This window comes from Canis lupus, chromosome X (assembly GCF_003254725.2).
Source record: "Canis lupus dingo isolate Sandy chromosome X, ASM325472v2, whole genome shotgun sequence".
Classification (NCBI taxonomy): Eukaryota; Metazoa; Chordata; class Mammalia; order Carnivora; family Canidae; genus Canis; species Canis lupus.
This window is the reverse complement of record NC_064281.1, coordinates 54,612,450-54,633,458: the sequence shown is the minus strand read 5'-3', so window position 1 is coordinate 54,633,458 and position 21,009 is coordinate 54,612,450. Positions and strand designations below refer to the sequence as shown.

The 21,009-nt window shown below is 43.5% G+C and overlaps 1 protein-coding gene across 1 annotated transcript; it reads right to left on the bottom strand.

Moving 5' to 3' along the window:
• Positions 1-1,556: 1,556 nt before the first annotated feature.
• Positions 1,557-17,291, bottom strand: ARR3 (arrestin 3). The gene is made up of 16 exons (XM_025466093.3): positions 17,218-17,291; positions 16,922-16,952; positions 16,730-16,790; positions 16,491-16,535; positions 10,157-10,356; positions 9,975-10,034; positions 9,723-9,790; positions 8,924-9,059; positions 8,670-8,754; positions 8,319-8,391; positions 7,805-7,942; positions 6,156-6,239; positions 5,869-5,892; positions 5,628-5,680; positions 5,336-5,345; positions 1,557-4,777 (listed from the first exon to the last, which is right to left on the bottom strand). The coding sequence occupies exons 1-16, from the start codon at positions 17,289-17,291 to the stop codon at positions 4,687-4,689; spliced, it is 1,233 nt and encodes a 410-aa protein (XP_025321878.2). The 3' UTR covers positions 1,557-4,686.
• Positions 17,292-21,009: the final 3,718 nt, after the last annotated feature.

Below are 21,009 nucleotides of genomic sequence, written 5' to 3'. Positions count from 1 at the left end.
TGCTATTGAGGCAAAAATAGTAGCTCTTCCAAAGACAGGAGCCTATGGAAGTACCAGCGACACTATATTTACCTCACAACTATCTCTATCTGGCCAGTACATTAGAGAGGTCCAAGAACCTTACCTTCAGTGTAACTGAGGAATGGTGTAGGGTGAGGGGTACTAGAAGAAACTGCCCCTTACCTTGTGAGCTTTGGACATTTCTCTGTGTATGGGGGGAGGGGTAGTATTAATAGAATTGTCTCCTGCCCCACATTGTTTGATCTGGAACACAGATGAAGGGAGAGGCTTGGATGCATTCCTTCCAGGAATGGTTCCCAATTTCCAGCTTGTAGTTTGAGTGGTACTGTTGACTTCCCCCTTTTCTCCACCCCAACTCCCAAATAACCTGCCACCGTCTTTATTACCAGTCCATTGTTAGAGATTCCAGACCACATCTTATGCCATTTCCATTGGCATGTTTAAAATACCCCATTCAGGGGGTGTCTGGGTGGCTCAATTGGTTGGGCGTCTGTCTTTGGCTCAGGTCATGATTCCAGGTCCTAGGATTAAATCCCACATCAGGCTCCTTGCTCAGCAGAGAGCATGCTTCTCCCCCCGCCCGCCCCCTTGCCCCTACCCCTGCCCGTTCTCTCTCTCCTAAGTAAATGAAATCTTTTTTTAAAAAAAACCCATTCAGAAAAGGAAGTTTTCTAATGAGGTATGAAGTGAAGTGCCCCCATGATGAAAGTCCCAAATTTGCCTTGAAAGAATCTTGGGAAGCTTAAACATGTATTTCCAGGCCCTGCCACTGGAGAGTGATTCTGTTGTTCTCAGGTGGAACCTGGAAATCTGAGTTTTTAAAAAAGTCTTCAAATATGGGAAACAGTTCTAAATAGTATATCTCTTTGAGGAAGTTCTGGCTCTCTATAAATCCCTTTTCAGCTTTACTATGTGCTATTGACAGTAGCAATGTCCTTGTGAATAGAGCTGGAGGTAGAATTTAGCCCTGTGCTGCCTGGGAAATCCCACTCCCATTCTGTGCTTCTATTTGCTGTGCTGTCCCTCAGTGGCCATCTGAAAACCTGGAGGCTGATATACTTGCACAAAGGCATATTGGTTGAGTCTACTGAATGTTGAGGTCCAAGACTCTTCCTGTGGTTAGCAGGTTTTAAAACAGCTGTCTAAGAAGTGTGGTAAACATGGTAAAAAGTCCCAACTAAGTGCCATGGGCCTAGGAGGCAAAAAGCCTGCCCTAAATTGGTTCTCACTTTGAGGTACTTAGAATGGTTCTTTGTCATGACACCAGCATGACACAACTGCATTGTAAAGGTACAGGTATAGCATGGAGAAGATACAAACGATAACAGGCTGAGGCAAAAGGACTGGTCATTTATTGAAGGTGTAGCTAAAAATATGGGGAATGAACTGTATCTGCCTCTGAGGTATCCCAGCTGCTATAGGACTATATCCCTTTTAGAGTTTTTATCAGTCAGAGAAAGTAAGGTGGGATTCCTGGGCCCTGCAAGAATTTTCCACCCCACGGCAGCGAGATGCAGTCAAGAAAAACAATAGCCTTTTCAGAGGTTCTATTAAAACTTTTATTTTTATATTAAGTATGACCCACACCCATTGTGAGGCTAGAACTCAATGGCCCTGACATAAAGAGCCTCCTGCTCCACCGACTGAGCCAGCCAGGTGCCCCTCAGGGGTTCTGTTTTGCTCCTAAATTCAGAAACTATATGAAAGCTTAGTTAAGTAGCCAGGGATTTAAACCTTAAATCTGAGGGGGGGGATGGATTACTGGCAAGCCCAAAAGCAATAAATTCATCAAATTAGACAAGAGACCAGGTTATCAACAGGAACAGTGGCTTTTGATGCCTGACTCCGTGAAAGGCTCCAGTTGGATTTCAACCACTGAAGTGTGTTATGGTAAGAGGGATGTGACTGGGGTTAAGTCTCAACTACGAAGGGCAGCTTCTTGGAGACACAGAAGAAGAATTCTGATCTGACCTCTTCTTGCCTGAAGGCAAACCAGGAAGCTACTTTGTGCTGAGGTTAGTCCCATTTTCCCTTAAATATCTGTCAGGACTGGCCATCTAACTCATCAAAGGAAGTTTGCCTTCTCTGCTTTACACTCCTTAGCCCAGCAAAGCTAGGATAAAGGATGCTCCTCTTCAGTGGAAATGAATTCTGGATGGAAGGGCAGAAGCCATGTGCTGGGATAGCTGTGTGCATGTGTTAAATGCATGTAAAAGGCCAGATTCAGAGACGATATTGGGCCTTTGTACTGAATGGTAGGGAAATGAACCTTGTACCTGCCCCAAGATAGGACAAGCCAAGGTTATCCAAAAGAGTAAGCAGTGGAGGGTAGCTAGAGACAAGTGCAACAGAAGTATCCTAAAGAGAAATGGATATTACATATTTCACATTGTAACTGGTTTGGGCACTGGTCTCAAACATCACATATGAGGTCTCTGGATTTTTCTTCCCCATCATCTACAGAGACTTGTCTGGACAAATGACAAATGATGTGAGGGACCAGAGAGTGGTAAGTGGTAACTCAAAGTGGATAAAGACAGATCCTTCTGAAGTGTGATGATGCCTCCCCAGGACACCAACCATAGAAGCCTTGAACCCATCATCTTTCTATTCCCTGAAACTGGTAAACTCCTCCCTTATAAACAGCACAAGAGAGCCTTCCCACAGAGATTGACTCTAGGTGTGCCAGAAGTTGTAGTTACTTTTTGTTGTTCAGATCAGTGTTGTTATCCACTAACATGATGATGATATCCTCACTTCTTTGTGCTCCTATATCTACCCACTTACCTGTCTCCTTGAAAGCATTGATAATCTACAAAAGAATGTGTTGTAGAGAGTTGAAACATTTAGTAGAGGTTTAGAGAGGATAATGTACCTGCCCTTCCTCTCTGCTAGTCTTACCAACCTATTGTTTCCCTCAATCCCTTTTTCAAATAAAACGACAGAACATCCACTTGTGACATCATAGCCAGCCACTGCAGTAGTTGAATCACATGTAGTAGAAATTTAGGCTGCAAAAGCACTCCCGGCCAGCTGTGTCCCATAGCTGCAGCCTGAACCTGCATAAGAAAATGTTTAGAAAGGAAAGAAACTTGCCTTTTAAAGGTTAGAACTTAAAAGGCAAACCAAAAAGGATCAAAGAAACTGGGTCCCTGAAAAGTGGTTGCTCTGGCCACAAACCAAGTGGCCTAGCATTCCTAGGACAGATCCAATCGCAATATACTGTTTTGATTGAGGAAGACCTTATGTATAGAGCAGCAGATTTAAGGATTCAAAGCCTCCTGGATTTTGTGCTACAGGTGGAGATGAGATGAAGGCAGAGAAAAGAAGCAGGGTTTGGTCATTTGGGGAGGCTTCATATTTTTCTTCCCCTCTTCCACAAATAGTCGAAGATGGTGCTACCCTACCATTAATGCATAGGCCTAAGGTATTGAGGTATAATGTTAGTGATAAGAGACTAATCATTCACTATTTGGTTCTCCCAAGTACATGGTCTTAGACAGGAAGCCAATTCCAATGAATACCTGCAACCAAGAGTCAGATACTCTGCACCACTCCTCTACTCCCAATACCAGGCAGTCTCAGAACCAGAAGTGGAGAATGGCCCTAGAAAAGGTGGTCCAGGGCTCAACTTCTCAACGCTCACAAAAGATAACTTTGAGAAGAATCCCTAGGTGAGTTGGCCAAGGCGGGGACAAAAATGTACTGTATGATGCCTTGATGGTGGGCTCACCTGGCAGGCAACTAAAGCTGTAGTACTTGAAGCCCATGATGAACCTTATCTTTCCCACCTTGAAGTAGGTAAGTAGGCCAATCATCACCCTGAGGAAATTGATACCACCTCCTCGGCCTCGATACTGTACCTTACACAGCCCTATTGCCAAAGCCCTACCCATGTACCTCCCTTCCCTGCTCTGCTACCCCAGGCACAGGAGTTTGGATTTGTGTAGAGAATCTAAGTGGTTTCCCGGAGAAGCCTCTGGCCTTGCCCTGGGCCCCTCTTGTGAGGGTGTACATCGCGGCAGGTGGGTGGTGCTCTCAGGTGGTGCTCTGACAAGAGCACACAACTCTTCTCTGTCCATCTGCTGCTCATCACCTTGCACGCTGCCCAGGGCTTGGCACACGGCCATGCCCCCTCAGGTCCTGCCTATAGCAGTGGGTGATCACGGGAGTAGGGTGGTAGGGGTGCTGTGGTGGTAGGGTAGGGGCTGGGATGGCCAGGGCCCAGAGGGAAAGTCGAAAGACCCACGGAGGGCAAGGGGCCTTGCCAGAGGGAAGTCCAGGGTTGTTTAGGGGAAAACCACATGGTAGAGAGTAATCATGGACAGGAGCAGAGGGTGCTGTTCTCCATACTCCATTACCTCTTTTTTTTTTTCTTTTTTTCCATTTTTTTATTGGAGTTCAATTTGCCAACATATAGCATAACACCCAGTGCTCATCCCATCAAGTGCCCCCCTCAGTGCCTGTCACCCAGTCACCCCCACCACCCCTTGTTCATTTCCCAGAGTTAGGAGTCTCTCATGTTCTGTCTCCCTTTCTGATATTTCCCATCCATTACCTCCTGGAGAAGGAAATACCAAAGAGATTGCCAGGCACGTCTGGGACAAGTTGATTTATTAGAGCGTTACAGTGGGGCTCCCAAACAGAGGCACCAAAGGAAGGTGCTCAGCTTCCCTCGTCCCCCTCCTCCTCCAAAGCCTCCTGGCTCTCTCGCCGCTCCTGCCGAGCAAACTCCTCAATGACTATGTCCTCAGAGCTTGCAAAACAGCAAAGGGGAATGGAAGGTTAGGAGCAAGTTTCTGGGCATCGTCCACGCTCACTCCCTTTCTGTGATCCCAGAAAAGTGACCCCTTCTCTGCTTCCCAGCCCGGATCTTCAGCCCCCTCTCGGTTGCTACCCCCATCTCCACCCCGGTCGACCACTCCGGCTTGTTTCCCTTCTCTCCCTCTCCAATCTCCCGAAACATCCGTCCCCCCCACCCCACCCCCACGCGCCACAGAGTGCTGGAGGGGAAATGAGAATGGGGGGTGGGGAGGAGGGGAGGGATCAAAGAACGAAAGACGGAAGGAAGGCGGGGGAGTGAGGGGAAGGAAAAAAATGGAAAGGATGAGGGGGAAGGAGGATTCTGAGAAGAGCAGGGGGTGGAAGACGTATGAAAAGCACTGAACTATGACACGAAGCTAAACCGTATGTTTCTACTGCACAGCATTGAAAGCAACACTCCAGGGAAGCTTTTTAACATTTCCATCGTCATAAAATGGAGGGTGGCAATGGGGAAAAGGGGATGGGGCTTCCGGGCCTCACATTTCCTTACCTAGCAGCCTCTGTAGCAAGCGTGGAGAGAGGGAAAAATGGAAGTGAAGCAGACCGGGGCGCTCAGTTCCAAGAATAAATGTGTTGTTTCTCTTCCCACTCCCTTTTTAACTCTCTCCTCCCCGCCCGCCTGAAAACCTCCCAGCCCCGCCCCACGCGTACCCGCGCCCCCCCAAAACCTAGGAATCCAACATTCTCTACCCACACTGATAGTCCTTGATTCATGAGAGCAGAACTGCTTAGTCCCCAACACTCAGGACCACTGTTCCTACCAGTCCCACCTAGTCACTCACCATGTGATGGCTTTGGATGCATCAGGATCAGGGGCAGCTCCACGCCAACATCGCTGCAAGGATTCCAAGGGACAGTTACAGATCTCCCTCCGAGGCCACTCCCTGAACCTCTCTCCCTCAGTTTTCTGGTCCTGGGATGTCCTCACACTTTCATTTGGCACTCTTTTGGTCTCATCATCTCCTCATCCTCCCCATCTTGCCCCAGCCCCCTCTCCCCACTGCTTCCCCTTGCATCTCTTACCTGGCTATCAGGTCACCTAAGATGCTGAGGGTTGAAGGACAGTAAAATTAGCAGCTGGAAATGAAGAGTGGCAACCTAGCTTTACTGGGGGATAAGGGATCATAAGGACAATTCAGTCTCAGAACAGGTTTCTGGGAGGAAAGTTGGCTTGCTCACTGAGCTCACAGGTTTGGGAAACTGATCTGGGAGAAGGGGTGGGGAACAGCTTGTTTGGGTCAGTCCAACCAAGGGGGAAACAAAAGTGGCTCCCCAGCCCCTTCCCAAACTGACCCTGAACCCTCGCTCACCCTCCACCAGACACCATCAGGTTGACTCTCACTTTGTAGGACACCAGGATCCCCAGCAGCTCCTTGTTCATTCCAGGTTGAAGACTGGAGGTGGTAGTATTCATTGTTGTGTGTTTGTTGGGGCCGAGGGTGGGGTGGAGGATTAGGGGAGTAATTCATTCAGTCCCTCAGTCCCTTCCTGTTCACCTTTTCTAGCAGACCTTCCATGCTCTAATCTCTCCTTCTCACTGAAATCACATTTCTGTTTGTAAAATCCAGTTTTACCATGTTACACTCTGCTCAACATCCTACCTCTCTGAATATAATTACTGGGCTTAGCTTTCAGGACCCTTAACAAACTGGCCCCACCCAGTCTCTCTAACCTCTCCTGCCCTACCCCCTAACACCTGGAAAACAACCCTAAGTGGACCTATCCTCTCTCCATGCTCAGAACATGCCATGCAGACTCCCACCTCCTGGCCTTGCCCATGCCATGCTCCCAATCTGGATGCTCTTTCCTTCCTCTGTCGCTATCCAGATCCTACACTGCCTCAAGATCTAGCTCATTCAATCTCTACCAGGAAGCCCTCTCCAGCTTTGCTGGCTTCTTTTAACTTCTATTGAATTTCTAATCTGAACTACTTGTACAAACATTTAACCTTTAGATTGCATCCGCATTCTTCTTTGTTCTCCATCTAGGCCATAAACTGACTGAAGGCAGAGACTGTCTCAAACTTCTTTGTATCCGCTCACATTGCTTAGCATAGGAATGAGCATGTAACAGGTGCTCCATGAAAACTCACTGATTGGAAACTAAAATACAGAAAACTGTATGATATTGGGAAAGTCTCTTCGTGACTCTGGAATACTGATCCTTCATCTATAGAATAATGCTGTCTGGTTGATTCCTAAGGGTCTTTCTAGCAATAACAATCTATAGCTACAACATTGATGAGGCACAGAGAAGGACACTTACCAGATGGTGGCAGATGGCTTTTGGTGGGAGATGCATCTAACACTAGGGCCTCCAAAAGCATGGGGCCAAATGAATGATTTGATAGAAATCTATCAGTTCCTATTCTCTTGTTCTCCTTTTTTTTGGTCTTGCCCCTCCATTTCTCATCTCCTAGCCTTTTCACTCCATTTCTGTCTTTGTTAGAGAGTAGCTACTCTAGAGATCACAGTGTTAGAGCCGGACAACATGCAGTAGAATCCTTTCCACCTCTGCCGCTTACTAGTGATACAGGCTTGGACAAGTTCCTTCATGCCTCTGAGCCTCAGGGTCCCTTAAGTGTAAATTGAAATAAGAATATGTACATATCAAGCCTATATTAATGTGATTCTTATAAAAATTATATATATATATATATATATATATATATATATATATATATATGACCTTTGTGAGCTATGAAAGACACAACACAGGCAATTTTCCTCTCTGCTTTTTCCTTTCTTGCTGCCTGTGACCTAAGCCTGGGTATTGGTCCTATGGCATTATTTAGCTTCCTGTTGGCCCTCAGGCCTGCAGGGATCTCTGAACACTGGCCTAGGGATATTTAGAAAAAATAAGTAGGCTTCATTATAGGTGGTAGCTCAGGACTATGTACATAGCATGCAGAATGGGTTGGAGAGAGAAAATAGAGCTTGGGAGTCACATTTGAGCTTACATGGTGCTTGAGGCCAGATTGGTATCACCATGCTTGAGTTTGCCATCCAGTGCCAGGCCCTGTTTCTGGCAGTTGGCAGCCAGGAGTGGGGTTACTTCAAAGCTCTTAGAGAAGCTGGAGTTAGCAGCTACAGTCTCCCTTTAAAAGGAGAAGAGAAGAACTTAGGCTAGGCTTGCAAATTAAGTGTACTTTCATTCCCATGTCTCTTGCACAATTCCACAAACCTACTGGGATATCCAAGGGTGCTGGCATGTCCCACTCTGGAGAGTGGGAACAATTCACTCTGGTGGGAAATTCATATACCCCTGACCTCTGTCCGCATTTTGATGTCCTCTTATGGGTAGCCTCCCTCCTGTTCTCCTGGGAATCCCTCAGCCCTCACCTTGACCTCCCTCAGTCCTGGGTTCCTACCCTCTTCCTTCTTTTACCAACAGCCTCCTTTGCTTCCAGTCCCCAACCCCTTCCTACCAACCCACCCCTTGGCTTTCTGACCCTAGCCCCAGCACCAGCTCACATGAACTCCTGAATGAAGACGGTCTTGGTGTACTTGTCTAAGGAGTACAGGACAACATCTGTGATCTGGTCAACTGCACAGCCAGGAAAAGCACATGATCATCATCATCCTCAAGCACATGATCAGTCATCATCTTCAAGACCCCGACTCCCTGGCCTCAGATGTGACCTTATATGTGGGTACACTATGCTTGATGCACTTAGATGTGCATGTGGACAAAGACACGTATTTTGATAAGCCTGCATTAGAGTGAAAGTCTGGATTAATGCAGACTGGGTAAGTGGAGCTGAGTTTTAGAAAAGGAGCCGTGGATTAGAGACCAGGTGCAGGGGGATAGGAAAAGGAGCTCACCTGAAATCTTGATTTTCTTGATGACCTTGTTGGTGCAGTTGTTGATAGAAACATTGACAGCGATGGGTTTGCCATGGTAGTGAACCTGAAGCAGGAAGAGAGGCTTATCATGAAGGTGGAGGGAGAACACCCAGATCAAGACCTAGAATTCCTGTTTCCTTAGCACGGTTGTTGCCCTGGCTTCCATCCCGGTCTACCGAAGTAGGAAATCAGAGTGGTTCCAGGGTAGGGGTCCGGAAGTGTGGGTCACAAACCTCTCTGTCCATTGAGGCCTGGAGCTGTAGGGGCTGAGCTGACAGAAGGAAGCGGCGGGTAGTCTGGGCACAGGGGCCAGGGCCTGGCTCTGGGATTGCAAACTGTACTTTTCGAACCACCAGCCGCACCGAGTCTCTGAGTAGAGGAGTAGAGGCCAAGAGGTTAGCCTGAACATCTCCTTTGGGAACCACAGACCTTTTCCATGCCACCCCCAGGGGCCAGTCCTTGCTTGGGGTGGGGGGTGGGTGGCGGTGGGATAAAGCCTCTCCCCTAGGCCCTCAATGTAGGGCCAGCAAACTATGGCCCACTGGCCAAATCTGGCTCGCTGCCTGTTTTTGTATGGCCCACAAGCTGAGAAGGGTTACTATATTTTTAAATGGTTGAAAAAAAGTCAACAATAATATTTCATGACATGTGGAAATTATATAAAATTCAAATTTTAGTGTCTATAAATAAAGTTGTATTGGAAGAGAGCCTGCTCATTCATTTACATACTATCCATGGCTGCTTTCGCACTACAATGGCAGAGTTGAGTAGTTGCAACAGAAACTATAGGGCTCATAAATATTTATTTTATATTTTATAGGGCCTAAATATTTATTTTTTGGCCTTTTACAGAAAAGTTTGCTGACTGTCATTGAGCAAGGAAGAGAAGTCAGAGGGGAATCAGAGTTGGACATCTGAGACAGTGGCGATGGTGCTATGGAGGTTAGAAGTAGGGCTGTTTCTCTCCTGAGATCAAGATCTGTTTTTTAACACTGTCCAGAGGCAGGGATTTTGGAGAGGACCAGAGACTACCTCTTGGAAATTTTCTCCTCCAGGTTTTCAGCACAGAAACTCTTCACTTCAAAGTCAATCCCACAAGCCTGCAAGGGGGCGGGGGCAAAGAGAACTCATCTCCAACACTGCCTATTCTTTCCTCTTGGGTCTATAAGGAAATGCCTGACCCCATCCCTTAGCTGTCCACTTCTCCAGTCTTGTTCCTTTGTCCCTCTGTCCCTCCTCCTAGAACTGACTGTTTATCCCTTTTTCTCAGAACCCAGAACTTACCTTTCCTGCATCTTCAGGACCTGGTTGCAATGTCACCGAACAGGGCAGGTTAACAACCATCTGGGGGATCAGAAAGAAGTCAGCAAACAGAAGAAATAGGGACCCCCTTCTTTTGTTGAGCCTCTTTGGCTTCCTGACTTAATCTTCCCTGGCAACCTCGCCGAGGACATGGGGGTCAGTACCTGCAGGGTAAAGGGGTAGGCATTGTCTCCCAGCTTTTGCAGCAGTCGCTCCTGTAGGACCGTGAGGGGCCCTTGGGGGCTGGTGGGCTCTGGTGGGAACACTTGCAGCACCTGTACGTACAGATCTTTGCGGAACGTCAGACCAATCACATCCAAGTCATCATGGCCATAGCGAAAGGCACATGTCAACATGACAAACACTGCAGGCAAAGGAGGAAGAGAGTGACCCATCATGCCTGAGGCAGAAAGGAAGTTCTTAAATGGCTCATAGGAAGACATGGAGAGAACTATGTAATATGAGTGAAACCATATGGCCATGAAGAAAAAGATTAATATATTAGACTACAGTAAAATTTAAAACTTCTTTACATGAAGAGTCTTTATAGGGGATCCCTGGGTGGCTCAGCGGTTTAGCACCTGCCTTTGGCCCAGGGCGTCATCCTGGAGTCCCGGGATCGAGTCCCGCGTCAGGCTCCCTGCATAGAGCCTGCTTCTCCCTCTGCCTGTGTCTCTGCCTCTCTCTCTCTCTCATAAATAAATAAATAAATAAATAAATAAATAAATAAATAAATAAATAAAATATTGAAAAAAAAAGAGTCTTTATAAACAATGAAACAAGCAAAAGCCTGCATATATTTGCAACATATTTGGCAAACAAAAGTTTAGCATTCCTAACCTGAAACTAATGTAACATTGTGTGTCAACTCTACTTCAACAAAAAAGTTTTAACATTTGTGATATATAAAGAACTCCCACGAATCAATAATCTAAAAATCCCAATATAAAAGTGTGCAAAGAATATGGAGAGGTTCTACACAGAAACACAACGTAGAATGGCAAGATTTGAAAATATACCGGGGTGCCTGGGTGGCTCAGTCGGTTGTGTCCAACTCCTGGATTTGGCTCAGGTCGTGATCTCAGGGTTGTGTGATCAAGCTCCGTGTTGGACTCTGCATTTGGTGTGGAGTCTGCTTGAGATTCTCTTTAACTCTCCCTCTGCCCCTCCCCACCGCACGCACGCTCTCTCTAAAATAAACAATGAATCTTAAAACTATACATGAAAACTTGTCCAGTCTCATTTGTAATCAGACAAATGCAAATTAAAGCCACAATGAGATAACATTTCACACACATCAGCTTGTCAAAAAAAATTTTTTTTTAAGATTTTATTTATTTATTCATGAGAGACAGAAAGAAAGAGAGAGGCAGAGACATAGGTAGAGGCAGAAGCAGGCTCCCTGAAAGGAACCTGATATGGAACTCGATTCCCATACCCCAGATCACACCCTGAGCCAAAGGCAGATGCTCAACTGCTGAGTCACCCAGGTGCCCCTGAACTATTATTTTTAAAATATTTTATTTTCTTGGGGATCCCTTGGTGGCTCAGCGGTTTGCCGCCTGCCTTCAGCCCAGGGTGTGATCCTGGAGTCCCAGGATCGAGTCTCACGTTGGGCTCCCTGCATGGAGCCTGCTTCTCCCTCTGCCTGTGTCTCTGCCTCTCTCTCTCTCTCTCTCTCTCTGTGTGTGTGTGTCTTATGAATAAATAAATAATATCTTTTTAAAATATTTTATTTTCTTAAGTAATTTTTACATCTAATGCAGAGCTTGAACTCACCACCACAAGATCAAGAGTGGCATGCTCTACCAACTGAGTCAGCTAGGTACCCCTCCTCTGAAGTATTATCTCCACTTTATAGGTGGAGAAAATGAGCTCAGAGCTATTAAGGGATGGCCCAGAGTTTCAACCCAGGCCTGTGTGACTCCAAAGCCCAGAGTTGCGTGTGCCCAACCTACGTCATAGGAGTTCATGCGAGGAGTTGATGTATAAGAAATCCCTTTGAAAACTGTAATTATAGATGTGAATGATGATGATAATCATGGGAATATTGGCAGAAATGGGATAGTTATAATTGAACCCATACTTATGCAGCTGGTACCTAAGATTAGGGGCAAATAGAAAGCCACTTCAGTGGACTAGTGGAATGTGGGATGGGGTACAGAGGGCTACCTGCTGTCCAAGGACAGAGTGATAGAGATTGAGGGAAGGAAAGAGGTAGAACAGGGATGGGGAATCTTACTTCTACCAGGAGCCCTGACCCACAGAAAAGCACATGCTAGTAGAAAGCAACTTATTGTAGTATTTTTAAGAGATCAAAATATCAGACAGATGATCTGCTTTTAAAATTAAGAACAAGAAAAGTGAATCTATATTCAAAAGATACAATGAAAACTGAAAGTAATGATAATGGTAGTGTTTATAAGGACTGGGGCAATGGGCGGCCTCATATATGGCAGGAGGGAGAGTCAATTGGTACAACTATTTTGGAGGGCAGTTTGGCAATAGAAAGCTTTAAAAATGTGTGAATGCCCTTTGGACTTTCATTTCTTCTCTAGCCATTTACTCTTAAGAAATAATTGGACAAATATGAAAGATATATATATGTGTGTGTGTACATACACAAGTATGTACTTTACAGAGTTGTTTATAACAGCAAAAAATGTCTGATTGAAGATTGACTAAATTATGGTTCCCCATGCAGTATACTACTAAGCAACTGAGAAATTTATAGGTTTCTCTATATGAACATAGATGAAAAAGATTAGAAAATATTATTTATGATATTGCATTTTAAGTAAAAATATAGCTATTTCACACAGAAAATGTGAATAAATATAAACTAAAATATTATTGGTGATTATCTTTGAGTGATAGGGTAGGATTGTAGTTTCTTTTCTCCTTCACCTGTACTTTCTAATTTTTCTATAATGGAGACAAGCTTCACAATTTTCAAAAGATGTGACAAATAAATTCCCCTTGGTTTTCAATTACGGCCCATTTAAGAGGGAGAAAAGAGAGAGAAAGAAAAGGAAAAGGAAAGAAGGAAAAATAAAGGAGAAGACAAAAAAGGTGAGAAAGAGAGGAAAAGAGGTAGCTACAAGGAAACATGAGGAGGGAGGAAATGAAAGAGATGAGGAATAACACAGAATATCAGCATGGGTGAGGCAGAGGGATATGTAGTAGCCCCTGAGGTGAGGGTGGTAAGAAGGTGGATTGTTTTTGGCATATCCCCCTGTTTGCAAGTGGGTAGGGCATCATCTCCCCTGCCTCCAAACTTTCTGGTTCTTTAGCAATTTAGGATCATCCTTTTTGCATGCTAGAAAACAGTTCATTTTCAATTTTAAAAATTCAATGTCTATTATAAAGTTATTAATTTAAATTTGTGGCAGGAAAGAATATCCACTGGAAAAAGGACAGTCTCTTCAATAAATGGTGCTGGGAAAATTGGACATCCACATGCAGAAGAATGAAACTGAACCATTCTCTTACACCACACAAAAGATAAACTAAAAATGGATGAAAGATCTCAATGTAAGACAAGAATCCATCAAAATCCTAGAGGACAACACAGGCAACACCCTTTTTGAACTTGAACACAGTAACTTCTTGCAAGATACATCCATGAAGGCAAGAGAAACAAAAGCAAAAATGAACTATTGGGACTTTATCAAGATAGAAGCTTCTGCACAGCAAAACAATCAGTCAACAAAAGTAAAAGACAACCTACACAATGGGAGAAGATATTTGCAAATGACAAATCAGATAAAGGGCTAGTATCCAAGATCTATAAAGAACTTATGAAACTCAACACCCAAGAAACAAACAATCCAATCATGAAATGGGCAAAAGACATAAACAGAAATTTCACCAAAGGAGACATACACATGGCCAACAAGCACATGAAAAAATGTTCCACATCACTGGCCATCAGGGAAATAGAAATCCAAACCACAACGAGATACCACCTCACACCAGTGAGAATGGTGAAGATTAACAAGACAGGAAACCACAAATGTTGGAGAGGATGTGGAGAAAGGGGAACCCTCTTGCACTGTTGGTGGGAATGTGAGCTGGTACAGCCACTCTGGAAAACTGTGTGGAGGTTCCTCAAAGAGTTAAAAATAGACCTGCCCTACGACCCAGCAATTGCACTGCTGGGGATTTACCCCAAAGATACAGATGCAGTGAAACACCGGGACACCTGCACCCCAATGTTCATAGCAGTAATGTCCACAATAGCCAAACTGTGGAAGGAGCCTCGATATCCAACAACAGATGAATGGATAAAGAAGATGTGATATGTATATGTATTCCATTGTATATATATATATATATATATGTACATATATATGTCCATTATTATATATATATATATATATACACAATGGAATATTACTCAGCCATTAGAAAGGACGAATACCCACCATTTTCTTCGACATGGATGGAACTGGAAGGTATTATGCTGAGTGAAGTAAGTCAGTTGAAGAAGGACAATCATATGGTTTCACTCATATGGGGAATATAAAAAATAGTGAAAGGGATTATAGGGGAAACAAGAGAAAATGTGTGGGAAATATCAGAGAGGGTGACAAAACATGAGAGACTCCTAACTCGGGGAAACGAACAAGGGGTACTGGAAAGGGAGGTGGGCGGGGGGATGGGGTGACTGGGTGATGAGCACTGAGGGGGGCACCTGATGGGATGAGCACTGGGTATTATACTATATGTTGGCAAATCGAACTCCAATAAAAAAATACAAAAAAGACCAAAAAAATTTAAATTTGTGTCTGTTATACAAATAATACATAGTAATTGTATGAAAATCAGAAAATACAAACAAAAAATGATTCAAAACTCTGTCATCATACTTCGTGTTGCAGAAACTACTGCTGTTCATATCGCTTGCAATTGCTTCTCAGCTTTGTGTCTATAATTAAACATCAGGCTACCTTAGATATTTGTGACATTGCCTATTTGAAAGTGGACTTTTTGAGATTGTTGTAGATTTACAAGCAGTTGTAAGAAATAATACAGAGAGATCCCATATAGTTTTTTGTTAAACAGTATATCTTTCACAGGACCACGTATACTGCCCTACAATTGGCCTTTATCACTCAGTAGTATAGTATAAGCATATTTTACATCAATAAATGAAACTTGATAGAAAAAAATATTAGAAAATATGCAAACAAAATTATCTTCATAAAAGTAGCAAAACATGTAAAATAGCTAAGGAACAAACTTAAGAAATATATACAACTTAAACGAATAATAAAAAAATTCTTTTAGGAACATAAGAAAGATTTGAGTAAAAGGGAAAACACATATTCCAGATCAACATGCATTTTTTTACGCTAAATATTTCTTTCTGTAGGTTATTCTGAAGATTTTGTAGGAATGTGAGAAAATGATTTAGGTTTTTTTGTTTTTGTTTTTTTAGAAATACAGAGTAATTGAGAATCTCAAGTTGGTTAATTTAGTGGGTATTCCACAGAATTCCTCTGATATTTAAAACTGGCTGGATGGCTTATCCACACTGTTTAGTCAGAAAAAATAAGGTTATTTTTATCTCACAGTATCTAAAGGTTATATTTGAACTAGTATTCATCAATTTATTCTGAGCCTTTTTCAAGTCAAACCCAACTTTCAAACTTATTGAATCACAAACTAAAAGAAATTTATTAAAGCAGTGCAAAAATATTTCAATGTAATCTTGATCTATGGTGCTGTGGCCGGAGTAATGTCTCTTGTTGTTACTTGCTGGTGCTATGGTTTTCTTTGTTTGTTTACTTGGGATTTCCCACACACACACCCAGAAAAGACGGGGTTTCCCTACACAGAAGAGGTAGAAAGATATATACCAGAGGTTGCAAAATGTCAGTCTAAGGGTCACATCCAGACTAATGAAAAATGTAAATTTTTTGATCTATCTAGACCTTTAAAAATCTTTTAGTTGGTTGCCAACATTTGAAAATCATGAAATTTTCGTGAAAATATGGATTTCTGGAATACTGCATCTTTCCATAGCCAGTCTAAGCCCACATTCAGTTCAGCAACAAAGTAGAGTACCATGAAAAATAATAAAGAAAATCAGAAAGCTTAGAAAAAATCTATTTGAATTCCAGCACACATATACATTTTGTATACTTTTGAAAAATAAAATTTTATTTATGTTTTAGAAATAAACCTATTTTGAATATTATTTGGGGGAAGAGGTACCATAATCTTTTCAGAATTTAGGCCTCTGAAGGTCTTATTCTGAGCTTCATTTCCAGTTCCTGTCCAACAACCAGAAAATTTGGCCACACTAGGCTAAAATTCCCATTTATTAACTCCCACCAGACAAGGCATTCACAGTTCTCACCACGTTTTGGTTTTCTTCTACCCCTCTGGTCCATTCGTTTAGTCTATTCATTTAAGTTACTTGTCTGGCGTGTGTGACATTTCAGTTTGGGATCCCTGGCACATACAAAGGCCAAGAGAATTTTTACTTACTCTTTCGACCCTTCAAGTAATCGGGGTCAACCAGGACTACACCATCTGTGTAGAGAGCGAGAGACGGTACCATGGTCAGGAAAAATCCTTAGACTATGAAACAGAAATCCATCCCTGAAATAGTTCCTCCCATTTTCCCCTTGAATTGGCCTCCTCTTCTGTATGTTCCTTTCTTGGCTTTTAGTTGCTGGCTCCCATTCCCTTCTCCCCAGGTTCTTTCCCTTTTTAGACTCACTGACCAATGGGATCCACCATGTCCACATGGTCCACGAAGTCCCGTTTCCCCAGGTAGATGGCAAGCTGTTGTGGAACAACCTTGCGTGTTATTATCATAATCATCTTTGAATGGCTTCCCCTGAATCCTCAAGGCAAACCCTTGAGACCTCTCCCTTTTGCCCTTTCATTTGCCTGGCTAGGCCAGGTTCTCTCACCTTCCCATTGGAGCAGGTCTTCTTATACACTCTATAAAGAGAAAATCAGAAAGAAAATAGGGAGGGTCATTGTGAAAAAAGGGAAGAGGAGAAGAAGGAAGTGGAGAAGAAAAGGAAGTATTCTTAGGATTAGGAGAAGAGGCTCAAGGAGCATGAAATGGTGCAAAGGTGGAGGTAATTGGGATAGAGTTCAAGTTACAAGTTGAGAAGTTGGAAACTCCTCTACCACAAAGCAGGTACTTGGGTTTGGATAGGGGACAAGTCACAGATTCAGAGAATTAGGAGTTCTTACTTACCTTGAGATGTGAGCCATGAAGTTGATGTTGAGCCTTTTCTGAGAAGAGGGAAAGAAGGAGGAAGGCTCAGTCATTTGGTCCCAATTCTTTCTCCAGGATACAATCCAGACATACCTAGTGTGGTGTAACCTTTCCTTGTTGAATAGATACCTCACTACCATTCAAGTGCCTTATATTCTCCCTCCTGCCAAGGTTACTTATTCAGTCACACTCTCACCCATCCCAGACAGGGGAAAAAAACCCTATTTTTACAAATTGTTGACTAACCACTCTGTCTATTCTCTAGAAATGGCATGGCTTCCTGGAATAGCTGGGACACTCTTGACCACCTTCACAGAGAAGGAATTTGTCTCAAAGCAGGCTGGAGAGAGCCCTCCATCAAGACAATTTGAGGAAAATTTGACTGGATGAGGCTGAACACCACCTGGCACACAGTAGGTGTCAAGACATGTTTGTTAGATACGCAAATAAATGAATGAAGAAAAAATGGATTCTGTCTGCTTTTGTCCTACAATAGATTCTGAACCTGAGTTCATCTCACGGTGGCTTTAACTCTCAGTTAAGAGAGGAGAAAAGTGTGGGAGAGAAGGGGTTGGAGCCCTCATGCTCTTGGTTGTTGGTGGCAGAAACCTCTAGAAAGCCTTCCTTGAATCTATTCATCACTCTCTTCACCTTCCCCCAATTTTCTCCTTCTTAGCCTTATCTGTGTCCCCAGGTGAAAGGCCTTGGAGTAGGGATCCTTAGAGAGAGGGAGATGTCTGTCTAGTGCTTCTCTTTGTTATATATCATGTCTGGCCTGAGGGTGAGCTCCAGGGAGCCTCCAGAGGTCTGTCACAGGGTCTCTCAGGCCAAGTGCCTGCTGGCTGTGTCATGAAAGATGCCCTCAGATGCTCCTTAATATATTCATGGGGATGCTAAAGGCAAGGGTATATGGGACCTGGTATGGGTTAGAAATAGAGGACTTCGGACTATTACCTGGGGAGAGAGATGAAGCTCACATCCGTCTCCAGCTCTGGTTGCTATGCTTACCTCTCCAGCCTTTTATACTTGAGGTCCTTTGAATATTTAGATTGGTGGGGGTCAGAGAAGAAGAGTAGAGTTGGGGGGCATAAAACACTGTTTTATAAATAGTTCAGGTGCCAAGAGTTTAGAAAGCAGATTAAAGGCTAAAAGATTAGTGGCTAAAGATTAGCAGGTTCTTGCTGCTGGGACAGGATAGAGGTAGAGAGTTGAATCTGATAGTGTTAAAGTTAGGGGAGCTTGAGAAGGGGAACTACAGGGTTTTGGCCTTAAGACTAGAATCTAAGGGGAGTCGACATTAAAGGAAAAGCATGGTGACGGATAGAAGGAGGAGGCCTTGTGATTCTGAAAGGAGAGCCTTGTGTCATACACTAGTGTTTCTATATCTCTTGATCAGCTATTACAGGCCACACAAAAGCTAAGAGTATGGGAAAAAGTCCCCCACCACATGGGACTTGGGGCTCTTGAAACCTACTGTTTAGATCCCTGATTATCCCAGCTTATGTGCACAGCAGGAGTCAATCTTCTGTAAGTGTGGGTGGTGACTGAGGAGGGGAGGCTGAGTGTATTGGGCTGTGTGTGTATATGTCTGTGAGCCTTGAACATTTCTTGATGCAGAGGAAAGTAACAGAGGATCCTTGGCCCAGGGGCAGGTTCCCCTGGAGAATGTTGCATGTGGGGGGAATAAGCAATTGACATATCACTCCCACCTAGAGTAAACCCTCCCACCCAGTTTTTAACTCTCCCCAATCCCTGAAACTAAGTCTGTGCTATAGGCTCTAAGCAGCTTCACTTGCCTCGTATGACCACTCATGGAATTAGAGATATTTCTGTCCTACAGCTGCCAGGACCCCCACAGTGGCAGCAACAAAAATAACCTTCCTCTCTTGGCTGTCCTTCTCATAGTACCCAGGTCCAGGCTTCGTGGACATAGAGAATGTAGAAACAGAACCTCCAAACTCTGGGAATACAGGACCCTACCCCACGTCCAAATCCTCATAGAGCTGGCTGGTCTTTAGTATCTATCCATAGTATCCAGAGATGCCAGCCCTCAACCTGCCACAGCAGGGTGTCCATTCCTCAGTGGATGGCTGTGGCTCTGGCTTAGAGGGCTGGGCCTTTTCTACTTCCTGCTCCCTATTGTGACTGCTGGGCAACTGCCCTGTATTCCTTTTGTACAGCAAACTATGTTAGCCTTTGCCATTCCTTGCCAATATATACCCCCTTGAACTTGTCTTTGAGTTGCTATTACTCTGCCCTTCTCAAGGATTTTCAGAGAGAGGTAGAAGTCCAGACTGCAGAAACCACAGTGGGACTGAAACTAATGCTGGACATGCAGTAAAGAGTTATGCACTTGCCAAAGTTAGTGTCTGTGGGGAAAGCAAAACTTCAGAATGAATGTATTTTTGGACTAGCCTTCAGCCCATTTTTATCTTCAGACCCACACTTGAAGCATATCCCCTTTCAGTTCAGATCCTTTCAGCAGGAAAAAAAAATGATCTGGTAGGTCTTGAATTCATTACTATGATTGAACCTAAATCATTATCTCTATTCCAGAAGTATGTACCTTTCTTGGCTGAGGTATAATTTACAAAATAGCAAAATGCACAAATCTTAATTGCACAGCTTGGTAAATTTTTATCTACTGTGGTAGGCTATTAATGTGGTAGGTCCATTATTTAATGGACCCCAAACATATAGGGTCCTAGTCTCTAGAACCTATGAATATTTCTTTATACGGCAAAAAGGACTTTGCAGAAATGATTAAATTAAGGATCTTGAGATTTGGGATTATTATGTATCATCTGAATGGGCCCTAAATGTAACCACTAGTCTCTTTATAAATAAGAGGGAAACAGAGGGAGAAGGAAGGAAATTTGACTATGGAAACAAGGCAATACGAGAACTGAAGCAAGATGCGATGTCACTGGCTTTGAAGATTGAGGAATGAAGCTCTGGATACTGGAAAGGACAAGGGCATGGATTTGCCTCCCCCTCATAGTCTCTTATGGTCACAAGGTGGCTGTTGCAATTCAGGTGTAGCCTGACTGACACCCTAATTTTGGTGCAATGAAACTGATTTTGGACTTCTGACCTCCAGAACTATAAGAGAATAAGTGCTGTTTTAAACCACCAAGTCTGGGGTAATTGTTTTACAGCAGCAATACAAAACTAATATACCTGTGTATACACACATGTAACCACTACCTAAATCAAGATATAACACATCTCCATCTTTCTCCAAAATTTCCTTGTGTCCCTTCCCAGTTTGTAGTTACCAAAGAGAATTATAACAAGATAATAATAAATAAAAATAAATAAATAATAAATACAAGAGTATTTGCATTTTCTAGTGATTTTTTTTTCCTGGACTGCAAGGTGGCTTTAATATTGGAAAATCAATGTGATATACCACATTCATACAAGAAAGGATAAGAACCATATGATTCTTTCAATAGATGCAGAAAAAGCATTTGACAAAGCACAACATCCATTCATGCTAAAAGCCCTCAACACAGTTGAGTTAGAGGGGACATATCTCAAAATAATAAAGGCCATATATAAAAACCCACAGCTAATATAATCCTCAATGGAGAAAAACAGAGCTTTTCCTCTATGGCCAGGAACAAGACAGAAATGTCCACTCTCACCACTGTTACTTAATATAGTACTGAAAGTCCTAGCCACAGCAATCAGACAACACACACACACACACACACACACACACACAAATAAAAGGCATTCAAATAGGCAAGGAAGAAGTCAAACTTT